The sequence below is a fragment of the Strix aluco genome, chromosome 19 (assembly GCF_031877795.1).
Source record: "Strix aluco isolate bStrAlu1 chromosome 19, bStrAlu1.hap1, whole genome shotgun sequence".
Classification (NCBI taxonomy): domain Eukaryota; kingdom Metazoa; phylum Chordata; class Aves; order Strigiformes; family Strigidae; genus Strix; species Strix aluco.
In genome coordinates this window covers 4,123,428-4,135,247 of record NC_133949.1, presented here as the reverse complement: position 1 = coordinate 4,135,247, position 11,820 = coordinate 4,123,428, and the positions used below count along the sequence as shown (strand labels likewise).

At 57.0% G+C, this 11,820-nt stretch overlaps 1 protein-coding gene across 2 annotated transcripts in view; it reads left to right on the top strand.

The window, feature by feature from the left end:
* Positions 1-6,701: 6,701 nt before the first annotated feature.
* HIP1 (huntingtin interacting protein 1) overlaps positions 6,702-11,820 on the top strand; it is a 53,829-nt gene continuing 48,710 nt past the window's right edge. For both annotated transcript variants that reach the window (XM_074844801.1, XM_074844800.1), the window contains exon 1: positions 6,702-6,895. In XM_074844801.1, the coding sequence (XP_074700902.1) occupies positions 6,779-6,895 (117 nt within the window). In that variant the 5' untranslated portion in view covers positions 6,702-6,778. The remainder of the gene's footprint in view (positions 6,896-11,820) is intronic.

Here is an 11,820-nt window from a genome sequence, read left to right as displayed (position 1 = left end):
GTACCTTCTTAGCCCTGAAGGCAGCCTGCTCCAGCACACCAGCTCTTAGGTTGGAGTCATGTATGGGAGATCACATTATCACAGTGCCCCTGGGAGCTGCCAGATCGCTGATGTGAGAAACTCTGGTTTTAACTGGGAGCCAATGAGCTGGAAACAGACCAGTGGAAGTCAGTGATCACAGGGTGGTGCAGCTCCAAGAATGACAAACAAGGTCTCAGAGGAGGTGTTTTCCAGAGGAATCGAGACCTTCCAGCGTGGGAATTGAGGTCTGCAAAATGATGAGTGGCCTAGAAAGAGGGAGAAGCAGTGATTATTCACTGTCTCTCCCAGAACAGGAACCATGGACTATCAAATGAAGCTGGCAAGAGTCATGTTCAAAATGAACAGAAGGAAAGAGCTCTTCATATGAGGAGCTCCTTGCCAAGGGACATGGTGATTGCAAGGAAATTTCCATGTGTCTGAGTCAGGGCTTGGATTTCAAAGCAATAAGCTCACGATTTGTAAAATGAGAATGGCTGGAGGCAGGGAGTGCACTCAATGGAGGCAGCACAAATATTGGCCTTTCTCTTCAAGGGGTCTGCTGTGGCCACATCTGGAGGTATTAAGGCTGGGCTAGATGGACCCTTGGTCTACATCCTCTGGGATTGCTCATATGTGATTCCCCACGAAAACTGGTCCTACAGGACTGTAAGGTCTATAGAGTAGCTTGTGAAATTGCATTGAAATGCCTGGACTGAATATTTATATATCAGGATAGGCCTCCAGATGAATATTTTCGGTAAATGTCAGCAGAAAGACACCAACAGTTTCTAAGCACACAGCAAGGCAGAAATATACTGCTGCAGTTTGTGCAATTTTCCAAGACCAGTTTGGGGCACCTAGAAAAGCCTCACTTTTGGACCAAGAGCCTGATGAACAGGAGGTAGCCAGCTGCCATGTCAGGATGTGGCCCTCACAGAAATTTGGTAGTGCTTCCAAGGAGAGATGCAGGCTGCCTTTGCTAAATTACAGCACATATACCTTTGTTTCCCTAAATATGCCCTCAGCACTGAGCACCAACCTGCGTGACTGTTTGAGCTACAGCAGCTGAGGTTCAGAGAAACTAAGAGAAAAACGTTTGGGTGTTAGCTCTGAGACACCCAGGATTTGACATTTCTGAGCACTTGGCATTATGTGGTACTTTGTACTTGCATAGTCTGCCTCCTGTTGTCTTCAGCTGGAAGTACCTGTGACATCTGCCAGTCAGACTGTAGGATTTCAGGAATCTAGAAAACAAAGACAATGTTCCACTGGTGAATGTTGGGTTATGCCATATCATAAAGGGAAGGCAGGGATAGACTGGCTCTCCAGATCTACAGCCCACGCCTTCCTCAGCCCCTGCCTCATTCACTACCCACACTCTTCTGCAGCACGCACAGGGGTCCTTCACACAACCCTGCACACCCCAGGTCAGACACAGGAAACCCTTCCTCAGTGACCACGCTCTGGCAGCCAAAGGCTGTCTCGTAACACAGAAGCAAAGCAAGCTTGCCATGCCCTGTCTTGGGAGAGACCAGCCTTTCCCCCACCTGCTCCTGGCACAAGCAGCCAGCGCAAGGTGGTCACCCCAGGGCTGCACGCTGGGCTCGGTGCAATGCTACAGCTGGACCTGCTGCCCCTGCAATGGGGAAGCTCTCCAGCAGATGGCAAACACTTCCCGCCTCCAGGCCCTGCCCTGGAGCAAGCTGCTCACCTAGGCAGCCACCCCTGCAAAAGTCGGGGTCGGGTCCTCTCCTGTAGATCCAGCTGGAAACCACACTCAGCTTTGCTTTTGAATTCTTGGACAAGCAGAGGCAGTGGCTGAGGCTTTAGTGCAGAGAACACACCTGGTGATGTTTTGGGGTTACATCCCTCCTTGTAAAAGCTGGGCAAGCAGGACACCTCGCCCAGGACAGGTGAGGGCCCCATGGACCCCCACACTCCTTAGCTAAGCAGACCCTCTCCCCGTCCCCTTTCAAGCGGCTGCTCTGCCTCAGCCGCTCTCCCAGGTGGGGGCTGATCCTCCTGCCCCAGGACTGTCCCTTCCCTTTGCCACTCACTGCCCCATGTAACAGCCCAGGGGCTCTTCGACAGCAGGAGCAGACAAAGACTCAGCTGCAGCATCTGGTTTGCCCAAAGCATTCAAAAAATGGGATCAAAAGATGAAAACACACGCACACGCAGGCTCGTCCTGGTGCACTACTTGCTCTACCAGGGACCCTCCTGCTGGGTCTGGACCTGCAGCCAAGACCCTGCCCTCTCCCTGCACCAGGTGGGCACTTTGGCTCATAAGATGTTTTTTGTCCAAGGCTCTGAGCAAACGGCCCTGTCACCAGGGCAGGGTTGTATTTGTGGTTGCAGGATTCATTTGTGGAAGGCTTGTCAAGGCCACTGCCCTCCCCCTGAATGGCTTTCCAGAAGATGGGCCCTCCAGGGATGGCTCCCCTGCCCGGGTGGGCTCAGGAGATGGCACCTTGGTGTGTCTAAAAGGACGATGGAAGGGACCCCGCTTGGGAGCTCCCCCCTGGGCGGGGCGGGGAGAGAGCAGGATCTTTGCACAGAGCCCTCTGCCCGCTTGCTCCAGCGCAGCCAGCCGGGTAACAGAGGAAGGACTGTGGCGCTCTCTGTGCCTCTATTTTCTTGCTGAAACAAGGGGGATCTGTGCTCTCCCTGAGCCTGGGCCAGGCCATGGGAGGGTGAGGAGTCTTGCAGAGGCACCCTGGGACTCTCTTGGCTCTGGGTGGGGAGGGGGGTTGGAAAGGGGGCCTCTAGCTCCCAGCCCCTGGGAACAGAGCATCCCTCAGCTGCAGTCAGGGCCCACAGCCCCCGCAGTTCCTTCTTCCTCCTCCCCTTTGCTTGCAGGTCCCTTGGGTTGAGACCAAGTGAGCAGCCATGTCCTGGCAGAGAGGGAGCAGCCCCCCTTTAGGGCTGCCATGGACAGGAGCCTCAGAGCAGCAAGGGGAGGCTGCCCTACAGAGCCCTGCAATGGGGGAAGGACCAGCTCAATCCCCCCTGCCCAGCCTGAGCCAGCTCTTGCTGGGTGTCACACACTGCTGAGCATTAGGCTGCCCTAAGAGAAGAAGAGAGGGGACACATCGTCCTCTCCATGCCCCAGCAGACGCCAAACCCATGGTCTGCTCCCTGTAGAAGACACTCAGGTGCAGACATCCCAGGTAGCTACTGAAAGCAAGGAAGGTGACCATGCTCCACAGCCAAGCCCAAGGCCTCCTGCCCCAGAACTGTGAAAGCAGCAGCACTGGAGTGGGTGGCACTGGGGAAGATGGTGTCTGTCCCCACACAGGCCAGACACCCCCATGACAGGCTCTCCCATCACCCTTTGCCTCCGGGCTGCAGCCTCAGGAGGAGGACAGAGCATCAGAGTAGATGAAACCCAGCCATGGCTTCCAAAAAGGACCTGCTGGGTGAGAGGAGAGGTGCCCAGCACACTTTTTCTCTGCCCTGCTCACTAGTCCTTCTCCATCATCTCCCTGTGAAACCTGAGGCAAAGGAACAGACCCTGCAGAGGAACAGATGCTACACAGGAACAGCCCCCTCCCAGAGCAGCTCTCAACCTGCCTGAAAGGAAGGCACCCTCTCCCCCTGCAGCGCAGCCTCCCTAACCCCTGCAGAGCAGCCTGAAAATGAAGCATGTGGTCTCACCAGAAGGGAGTCCCCGAAATCCCCACAGAGCAGCCGAGCCTGGGCCAGAGCCCCAAAGCACAATCCAGCAGAGCCACTGGGTGGACTGGGACAGCCCAGGGTGGTCCGACCAGCTGCCCATGGGCTGGATCCCGGCTCCACAGTCACAGTCCCTGGCACGTATCCAGTTGCTTTCCTCTGCTCCTGCCCAGGCAGGAGTCATCTCCCAGTTAGCAAGCTCAGGTCCCAAAATGGGCACTCAGCCCTGGTCGTGGAAGAAGAGGATGTGACTCTGCCCTTCAGTAAGCGGGAGCAGCTAACAGGTCTCAGCCTCATGGTCCCTCACCTTGGGGTGAAGGTCCAGCCCTCCCAGATCCAGGTCTGCATGCTGGAGAGGTCATGCAGGAGCAGGACACTTTTAGCCAGGCAGAGGGGTGGGAGAGGTAGGCAGATCACAAGGACCTTGCTGCCCTTTGTCAAATGCCCTCTGTTCTTTCTTTCCTCCATCTCTATTAGGCAGTGACTTCATTTCTTCAATTATTAATCACCTCACTGCAATAGTGGATGAATTAAACCCATTAAACCTCCTCTGGGACCAGCCCCAAGGAAGGAGGCAGATTTCCAGAAAGTACATTAGAGAGAAGGCAGACAGGGAGTCGAGACAAGCTGAGGTGGAAGAAGATGGCCTTGCTGCACAGTGTAGGCCATTTCCCATCAGCTGTGAATCTGATATCCAAGGCACAGAGACGGGTGACGTCTATCGCACGAACAGCCTGTTCATACATTCCACTGGGCAGCTACAGGCGGGTGCCTGTGTGGCAATTGTTTCAGCTGAAAAATAAGCCACTAAAGTGAGTAACTATGCAGGGAGAGTTGCTTGCACAAGAGCTCCTGACAACCCACATCCTAAACAGTTGTTCATAGATTGCTCCATCACCCCTGGCAGCGGCAGAGAGGGTGGGTTTGCACAGCTACTCCCCACCTGAAGCAAAGACGCTGGTTTTGTGTGACCTGGTTTTAAGGATCCCGGAACCCAGCTGGCAGAACCCCAGCACGGCCCCCTTTGCCGTCACTGGGGATCAGCCAGGCAGCAGTCTTAAGAGAGTTTTCAGTCTCTTCGCAAAAATACTGATTTGTCTGAATTTTGCAGAAATGTTCCAAGTTCTGGCAAAGGTCCCAGTGGGAAATTCACCTCCAAAGTGGGATGGGATTCTGGTCAAAACCACAGGAGCCGGCTACCGTCCAGCAATTCGCTGGGTTGAGAGAGGGCAAAGATCGGGCCCCAACACAATTCTCTGATGGGTGAAGGGACCAGAGACATGAGCCTGGATCAGGTTATGCAAAAGAGCATCTCAGCCATCAATCTGCCAGCTGTTGAAGGGGAAGCAAAAACCTTCTTCTGCTTCTCTTTCCCTGTTTTTCAGACATCTGTAACCATTTTTCACACCTCACAGAATCACAGAATCATCTAGATTGGAAAGGACCTTGAAGATCATCTAGTCCAACCGTTAACCCAGCACTGACAGATCCCAACTACACCAGATCCCTCAGCGCTATGTCAACCCAACTCTTGATCACCTCCAGGGATGGGGACTCCACCACCTCCCTGGGCAGCCCATTCCAATGCCCAACAACCCGTTCTGTGAAGAAATACTTCCTAATATCCAGTCTAAACCTTCCTTGGTACAACTTGAGGCCATTCCCTCTTGTCCTGGCGCTGGTTCCTTGGCTCAAGAGGCTCATCCCCCCTCTCTGCACCCTCCTTTCAGGGAGTTGGAGAGGGCCATGAGGTCTCCCCTCAGCCTCCTCTTCTCCAGACTAAACCCCCCCAGTTCCCTCAGCCACTCCCCATCAAACCTGTGCTCCAGACCCTTCACCAGCTTCCTTGCACTGCTCTGCCAGTTATGCCTGCAGCTGCCTGCTGCCTGCCCACACCTCTCTCCAGAGCTCCCCAGACACAGCTTGGATGACACAAAAGGCAAAGGCCCCCACCACCCTTCTGCAGGCAGCCGGTCACCCTGCCCACGCCGACAGCCCAGGGGTGCCTTCTCCCCACCTCCTCCCTGGCTCCAGGCAGGACCTGAATCCACCCCAAATGCCTGACAAATGCTGCTCAGCAGGACACCGGGAGCGCAGCTCAGCCCAGCCGCTGCACAGTGCTCAGAGGGCCTGACCCGAGCCTGTGGCAGAGGAGGGGAGGGAGACGATGTGCAGGACACCCACACGCCCAGGGCTCCCCGTAACCCTCCCCGGGCAGCCGGCAGGGCCGTACGCCTCCATGCTCCCCCGTGGCCTGTTTATATTTCGGGCCAAGCCGCGGGGGAGAGCAGCTGTCACGTCCTGCTGCGGGGCTGGGCCAGGCCGGGCGCCCGGGGCAGGGCTTCAGCGCAGCGGGAGCTGTGCAGGCCGCACGCCCGGGCCTCTGCGACCCCCAGGCCTGCCCGCCCGGGCCGGCTCCAGCTGCAGCTCAGAGCCCTTCGGCACGGGGTCCCCCGAGCCCCGAGGGGCTCGCTTAGCCCCGGGGCTTGGCAGAGCCTTTCCCGGCCGGGGCCGGGGCCCGAGCGGCCTCACAACGCGGCCCAAGCCCCCGCTCCGGCCCCGGCCCTCAGCGATCTCGCCCATCCCCGCCAGGGGGCGCCACGCCACACCGCGCACCAGCGAGGCGCGGGGAGGGGCAGCGGGGTGTGAGCGGCAGGAGCGGAGGCCAATCATCACAGGCAGATGGGCGGGGGCGTGACCACAGGGCTGGGGTGAGCGGTGCTAAGAGGGCGGTCCCTGAAGGCGGGACAGAGGGCGGGAGAGCCGCGGGGGGGCGGGAGCTGGCGTTGAGTGGCGTCCGGCCGGACCAGTAAGCTTGGCGGCGCTCACGTGAGCCGGCGGCTAGGGGGCGGGCCTCCCGGGAGCTCCTCCCGAGTGACAGTGGGAGCGGTCAATGAGAGCGAAGGGGCGGGACGGAGGGCGGAGCCGCCGGCGTGCAGGCGGTGCTGGCGGGGCGTGCCCACGCGTGAGTGGCAGGTGGGCGGGCCAATGGCGCGGGGTCCGGCCAGCGGCGGCGCCGGAGCGGAGCGGTGGCGAGGGCGCGGCGCGGCGGGGCCGGAGCGGCGGCGGGCGCGGCGGGGCCATGGACCGCGTGAGCAGCTCCATGAAGCAGGTGTCCAACCCGCTGCCCAAGGTGCTGAGCCGGCGGGCGGGCGGAGGCGGCCTGGAGGCGGAGCGGGAGAGCTTCGAGCGTGCCCAGGTACGGGGCGGGGCTGCGGGGCGGGGCCGGCCCGGCGGGTGATGCCGGCCGCGGGGGGGGTGGGGGGTGGTGCCGCCAGAAGGGGCGGGGCCGCCGGGGGGGCGGGGCGCGGCAGGTAGCCGGAGTCGGGTCAATTGGGTGGGGCTGGCCCGCGTGGGCGGGGTTAATCCGAGTGGGCGGGGCTTAGTCGAGTGGGCGGGGTCAAGCCAGGTGAGCAGGGGCGGGGCTGTCCCGGGGGGCGGGGCTAACACGCATTGGCCAATAGGCTGTGTTGACACGAGTGGGCGGAGCTTCGGGGGGGGGGGTCGGCCGGAGTGGGCGGGGCCTGTCTAACTCCACCCACCCTGGACAGCCCCGCCCATCAGGGCAGTGGGTGCCCGGTGGGGGGCAGGGGATGGGGGACCCCTGGGCTCCCCCTCGGGCCAGCCCCGAGGCCTTTCCCCTGCAGGGTGGGCAGCGTGCCTGGGGACAGCGGAGCACGGTGGCACCCGGGCGGCCTGGGCCCAGCAGTGGGCTGCTCAGCCCGGGCACCTCCTGCCAGCAGCTGTCCCAGCAGCTGGGGCTGCTGGCCGGGGGTCGAGGGGGTCACCTCTGGCCTTGGCCACGGAGCGGGGGACAAGCGCAGCTCCAGCCAGGGGGCACTTACCGGCTGGCTTGGGTTGCTGGAGGGGTTCGACCTCTGGGCCCTGCCAGAGCTGAGCATCAGGCCCAGGCCAGTGCCCCCTCCATCCCTGGGCTCCATCTTGTGTCCCCTCCTCAGAGCCACCCTCAGGGCATGACAGCCTCTGCCTCCATCGGTGGTGTGGCTCCATAGCGAGCGGGGTCTGTCACCCCCTTGGGTGCTACCCCGCCAGAGACCTCCCATGCCATTTGGGGACACCTGGCATGGGCAGGACATGGGACAGGGACTGCCCTTGTGGGTGGCTCTTGGGAAGAGTCACCAATTTGTTGAAAAACAGACGTAGTTTGCTCCACAGCAACATCCAGAGTGTCTGTATGGGGCTTTCCTGCCCTTCACCTGTGTTTTAAGTGATGGCTTGATGTCCTGCGCAGAGGGGAAGGTGGTGACAGAGCTGGCAGGTCAGCAGGGGTGTTTTGGGGGAAAAAGGTGGTGATATGGGGAAAGGACATGCTTGGAAGCAGCTGGGGAGATGCCTGGATGAGCCACGGGGAGGGTGAAGAGGGATGGATGGCAGTAGGAGGAGTTGGGGACAGCTTGCCCCTGCTCTGTGTCCAGGGACGGAAAATAAAGGTAAAGCATTGCTGTCCTGACCTGCTGTGGGAGAGGAAGGGAAACTGAGGCAGGAGAGGGGCAGAGGTGGTGGCCAGCGGGATCAGCTGCTCTGAGAGTGGTGCAGGGTGGGAGCAGGACCTGGACGAGACCACAGTGGGAACAGCACGTGGGTGATGGCTCGGTAATGAAAATAAAGACCAAGGATCTTTTTTGCAGAAAGAAAAACAACAGAATTTAAGGTTGGATGCGAGATTATGCACAGGGAGTCTTCTTACCTTCCTTGCTCAAGTTACCTCAAAAATCAATTATTTATAGCGCTAGCCTGCCCATGCCTGCCTGCTCCTTTGTGTCAGCAAATGACCCCATGAGATTCCGGGAGCTCCCACGTGCTCCCCGAGAGCTGCTGCTCCCCTGGGAAGGGCAGACCCGGCGCGGGCAGCGGGCTGGGCTGGAGGAGCAGCACCCAGCACTGCGCTGGCAGCACTGCAAGCCCTCCCACCGCCTGCCACATCCCTGCGAGCTGCATTTAATGTTCCTGGTCCGATTTGCAGACAAATGACACAGCAGGTGTTTTTAGGAGCTCAGTCCCTGCCTGGATTTTTGTTCTGTGTGTTCAGCTCTGTGCAATTTCTTTTCTCACTTTCCTTTTTTTTTTTGCATCATTCTCTCTTTCTCTCCAGTTTAGGGAACTTGCCAGGCACCCCTCAGATCTTCCACACATTGACTGTCCAGTTTTTGTCGAACTTCTTCTTTCTGAGGTTTTTTAACAGAAACTTTGTGGGTTTGGGTTGGGTTTTTTTTGAAAGTGACTTTTCTTAAGAAAAGTTTAATCTGTTAAATGGCATTTAAAATGAAAATTTTACTCACGTTTCTGCATGTACAGGTTCATTCCCTCCTCACCGCCAAACCTGCCTGTCTCATGACAGCAGCGCAATCACCAGGAAGTCTGTTCTGGGCTAAAAGAGCCTGAACAGGCAGAAAGTGTGTCAAAATGGGCTTTTGGTGATCCTGAATAACACCTGCTTGCGTTTGGCACCATCTGATTTATGTGATCTGAGACTCAGTTTGGGAAAAAGAACACCCTATAAAGCTCTGGTGGTGGTGGGACATCCGAGTAGTGTGAAGGTCTGGTGGTGGAGGTGGGAAGCTCTCGTGGTGGTGGAACATTCTGGTGATTGGATGCTCTTATGGTGGAGGGACATTCTGGTGGTGGGACACTCACATGGTGGTGGCAAATTCTGGTAGTGGGATGCTTTTGTGGTGGTCATCATATTGCACAACAGCTCTGCCCTGACAACGTGTGTCTGTTGGCTTGGGGACAAACAGGAATAAATTTCCCAATGGCCTCTTTTCTTCTGCCATGGTTGGTCAGGTGTCTCAGTTTTCCTGGCGATGCAAATGTGAGAAACCTGAGGACATGGTGAGACACAGCGTCCCCGACATTGTGCTGCTGTGCATGTCCTTGCTGCCTGCTGGGTAAGAGCAGTGAGAACCATGGAGATCGGGCTGTCTGGTTTAGACACACGCCCAGGGGCTCCCCTTTTCTTCTGCCATCAACACTGATAGTTTTCATGGGAAGTTGAGCAACAGGGACACCAAATCCTGCAGTTCTGCTGTCCTGCAGATGCACGGCTGTATGGGGTGCATCACTGCCATGGAGGGGATGGGTGTTGCAATGACTGTCTCCCTTTGCTGGTGTTTCATTTGCTGTGATTCACCACTGGTTGTTGCCTCAACCTCAGTAGGATAAATCTTCGGACAGAGCAAAAGTCACCAAGGGAGGAGAAAAAACACCAAAAGCAAAAATTCTGCCATATGTTGAGATAAATATTTGTATTTCACATGATGAGTCTGACATTTGGATCCCCTGCAAGTTCTCCTGGTTGTATTGAGGAGCATGTCCTGGTGTCAGAGCTCTGCAGGGAAGGTCTGAAGACCTCCTCATTTAGGTTGGTGCATTGAGATCTTCCCTCCTTGGGTCTCCCTCCCCGCCTCCTCACTGCAGCAGTCCTCAGTGGATGTCGTTGTGCCATGATGGTGCCAAGGAGCAAATCTTGTTCTGCACTGACTCGCTTGGCTGGGTTGGCAAAGACCAACAGCAGTTGGATGAGCCAAGGTCTTGAGGGTGAAAGCGGAGTCAGAAGGATGCAGGATCTCTGTGGGGCGCAGAGGACGCACATTGGGGTGAAATGCCAGGCTGTGCTGCTTCTTCACTCCTGTTTCAGACTGCCGTGGGGAATTTCCCTTTGTTCCCAGCAGGGACGTGGCCAGCGAGGCCAGACGCTGCTTGGCATCAGTGCAGGCAGAATTGCAGACTCACGGAGGTGGTGCCATCTGGTCCCTGGAAAGCTGAAGGTGTGGGAAGGTCTCCTGACCAGTGTGGTTCTGCTCAGCTGCTCCTGCACCGGCCCCTTCCCTCTTTTGGGAAACCAAAGAGGGGCAAATGTGCTCAGAAAGCAAAGACAGGGGAAGTGTCCTTGGAGTCCAGCAGGACGTGCACTGAGTTCCGGTCCTCATTCCTGCCCCCCATGGCTTCTGGGCAGAAGGAAAGCAGTATATTGTGATTGCATGTTGTCTTCTGGACTGCAAACACAACATAACCCTTCCCCCTGTCCTGAGTGTTGCTCTGATGCTCCAGCCATGCTTCATTGTGAGCATGGGCTGCCCCGTCTGGAGGCGGTGCTGGGTCCCAGTGATGAGGACATCCATGCAGCTCCGGTGGAGACAGTGCCAGGGGTTGTGGAGGGGGACAGAAGTTTTGTGCTTGTCCCGCAGAGTTCGTCTCTGCTAGGGCTTTCTGCCAGGAGATGTGGTGCTGCCTTGTACCAAGGCTACATGCCCGTCACTAGGGACAATACCAAGGGTGATCCGTCCTGATAGTTGTGAGGGGTGGGAGAAGACATTTTTTGTTTACAATTCCTCTAGAAAATCTAAAAAACTTGCACTTTATCTTCTTTAACTGCAGGGTTTTTTTCTGAGAAAGTCAGCGAGCAGCATAGAGAAACGTGGACTACTTGGGTTGGCCATGGCCACCACTTTCTCTTCCACGTTCGCACTTTGGGTCCTTAGGACTGTGTGTTGCTGCTGGACCAGCAATAAAAGCAACTTATGACTCAGAAATTACCCTGGAAAGACATATTTGCAGCAGAAGGTGATTGCTGCTCTGTCTGCATCACTATCATAAGAGGTCCCCGATGTGGCAAACCCTGCAGCTTGGGGCTTCCCGGTGGGGAGATGCAGCACACTGAACGCAGCTGATGCCACATCTCCTCAGAAAAGTTTTTAAGGTCCTGAGCATCCATGAGCCATCCCACCAGCATCTCGCAGGGGCTAGAAAGCTGTTTTCTCTCAAAAACAAGACATGTAGAGACCGTGTGGAAGAAGGAGAAAACCTGTCGGGCACAAAGTGGTGTCAAATGAAATGGGCTTTGTTTTTTTTCCCTCCCCCAGTCTTGGTTAATAAATCCTTTTGATGTGGGAACCAAAAGTTATCACAGCCAAATGCAGGTTGAAAGCAGCTTTGTGCCCATCCTGGTCCCTGCGATAGGCTGTGCCACCTTTGGGCACCGTTACCGCCCGGCCACTGCTATTAATGCAATTAATCCCTTTACCCCATCATTTACATAATTGGGAATATGGCACCGTATCTTCCATCCACAGCAGCCCCATTGGTTTCAGACCAGACCCGGCT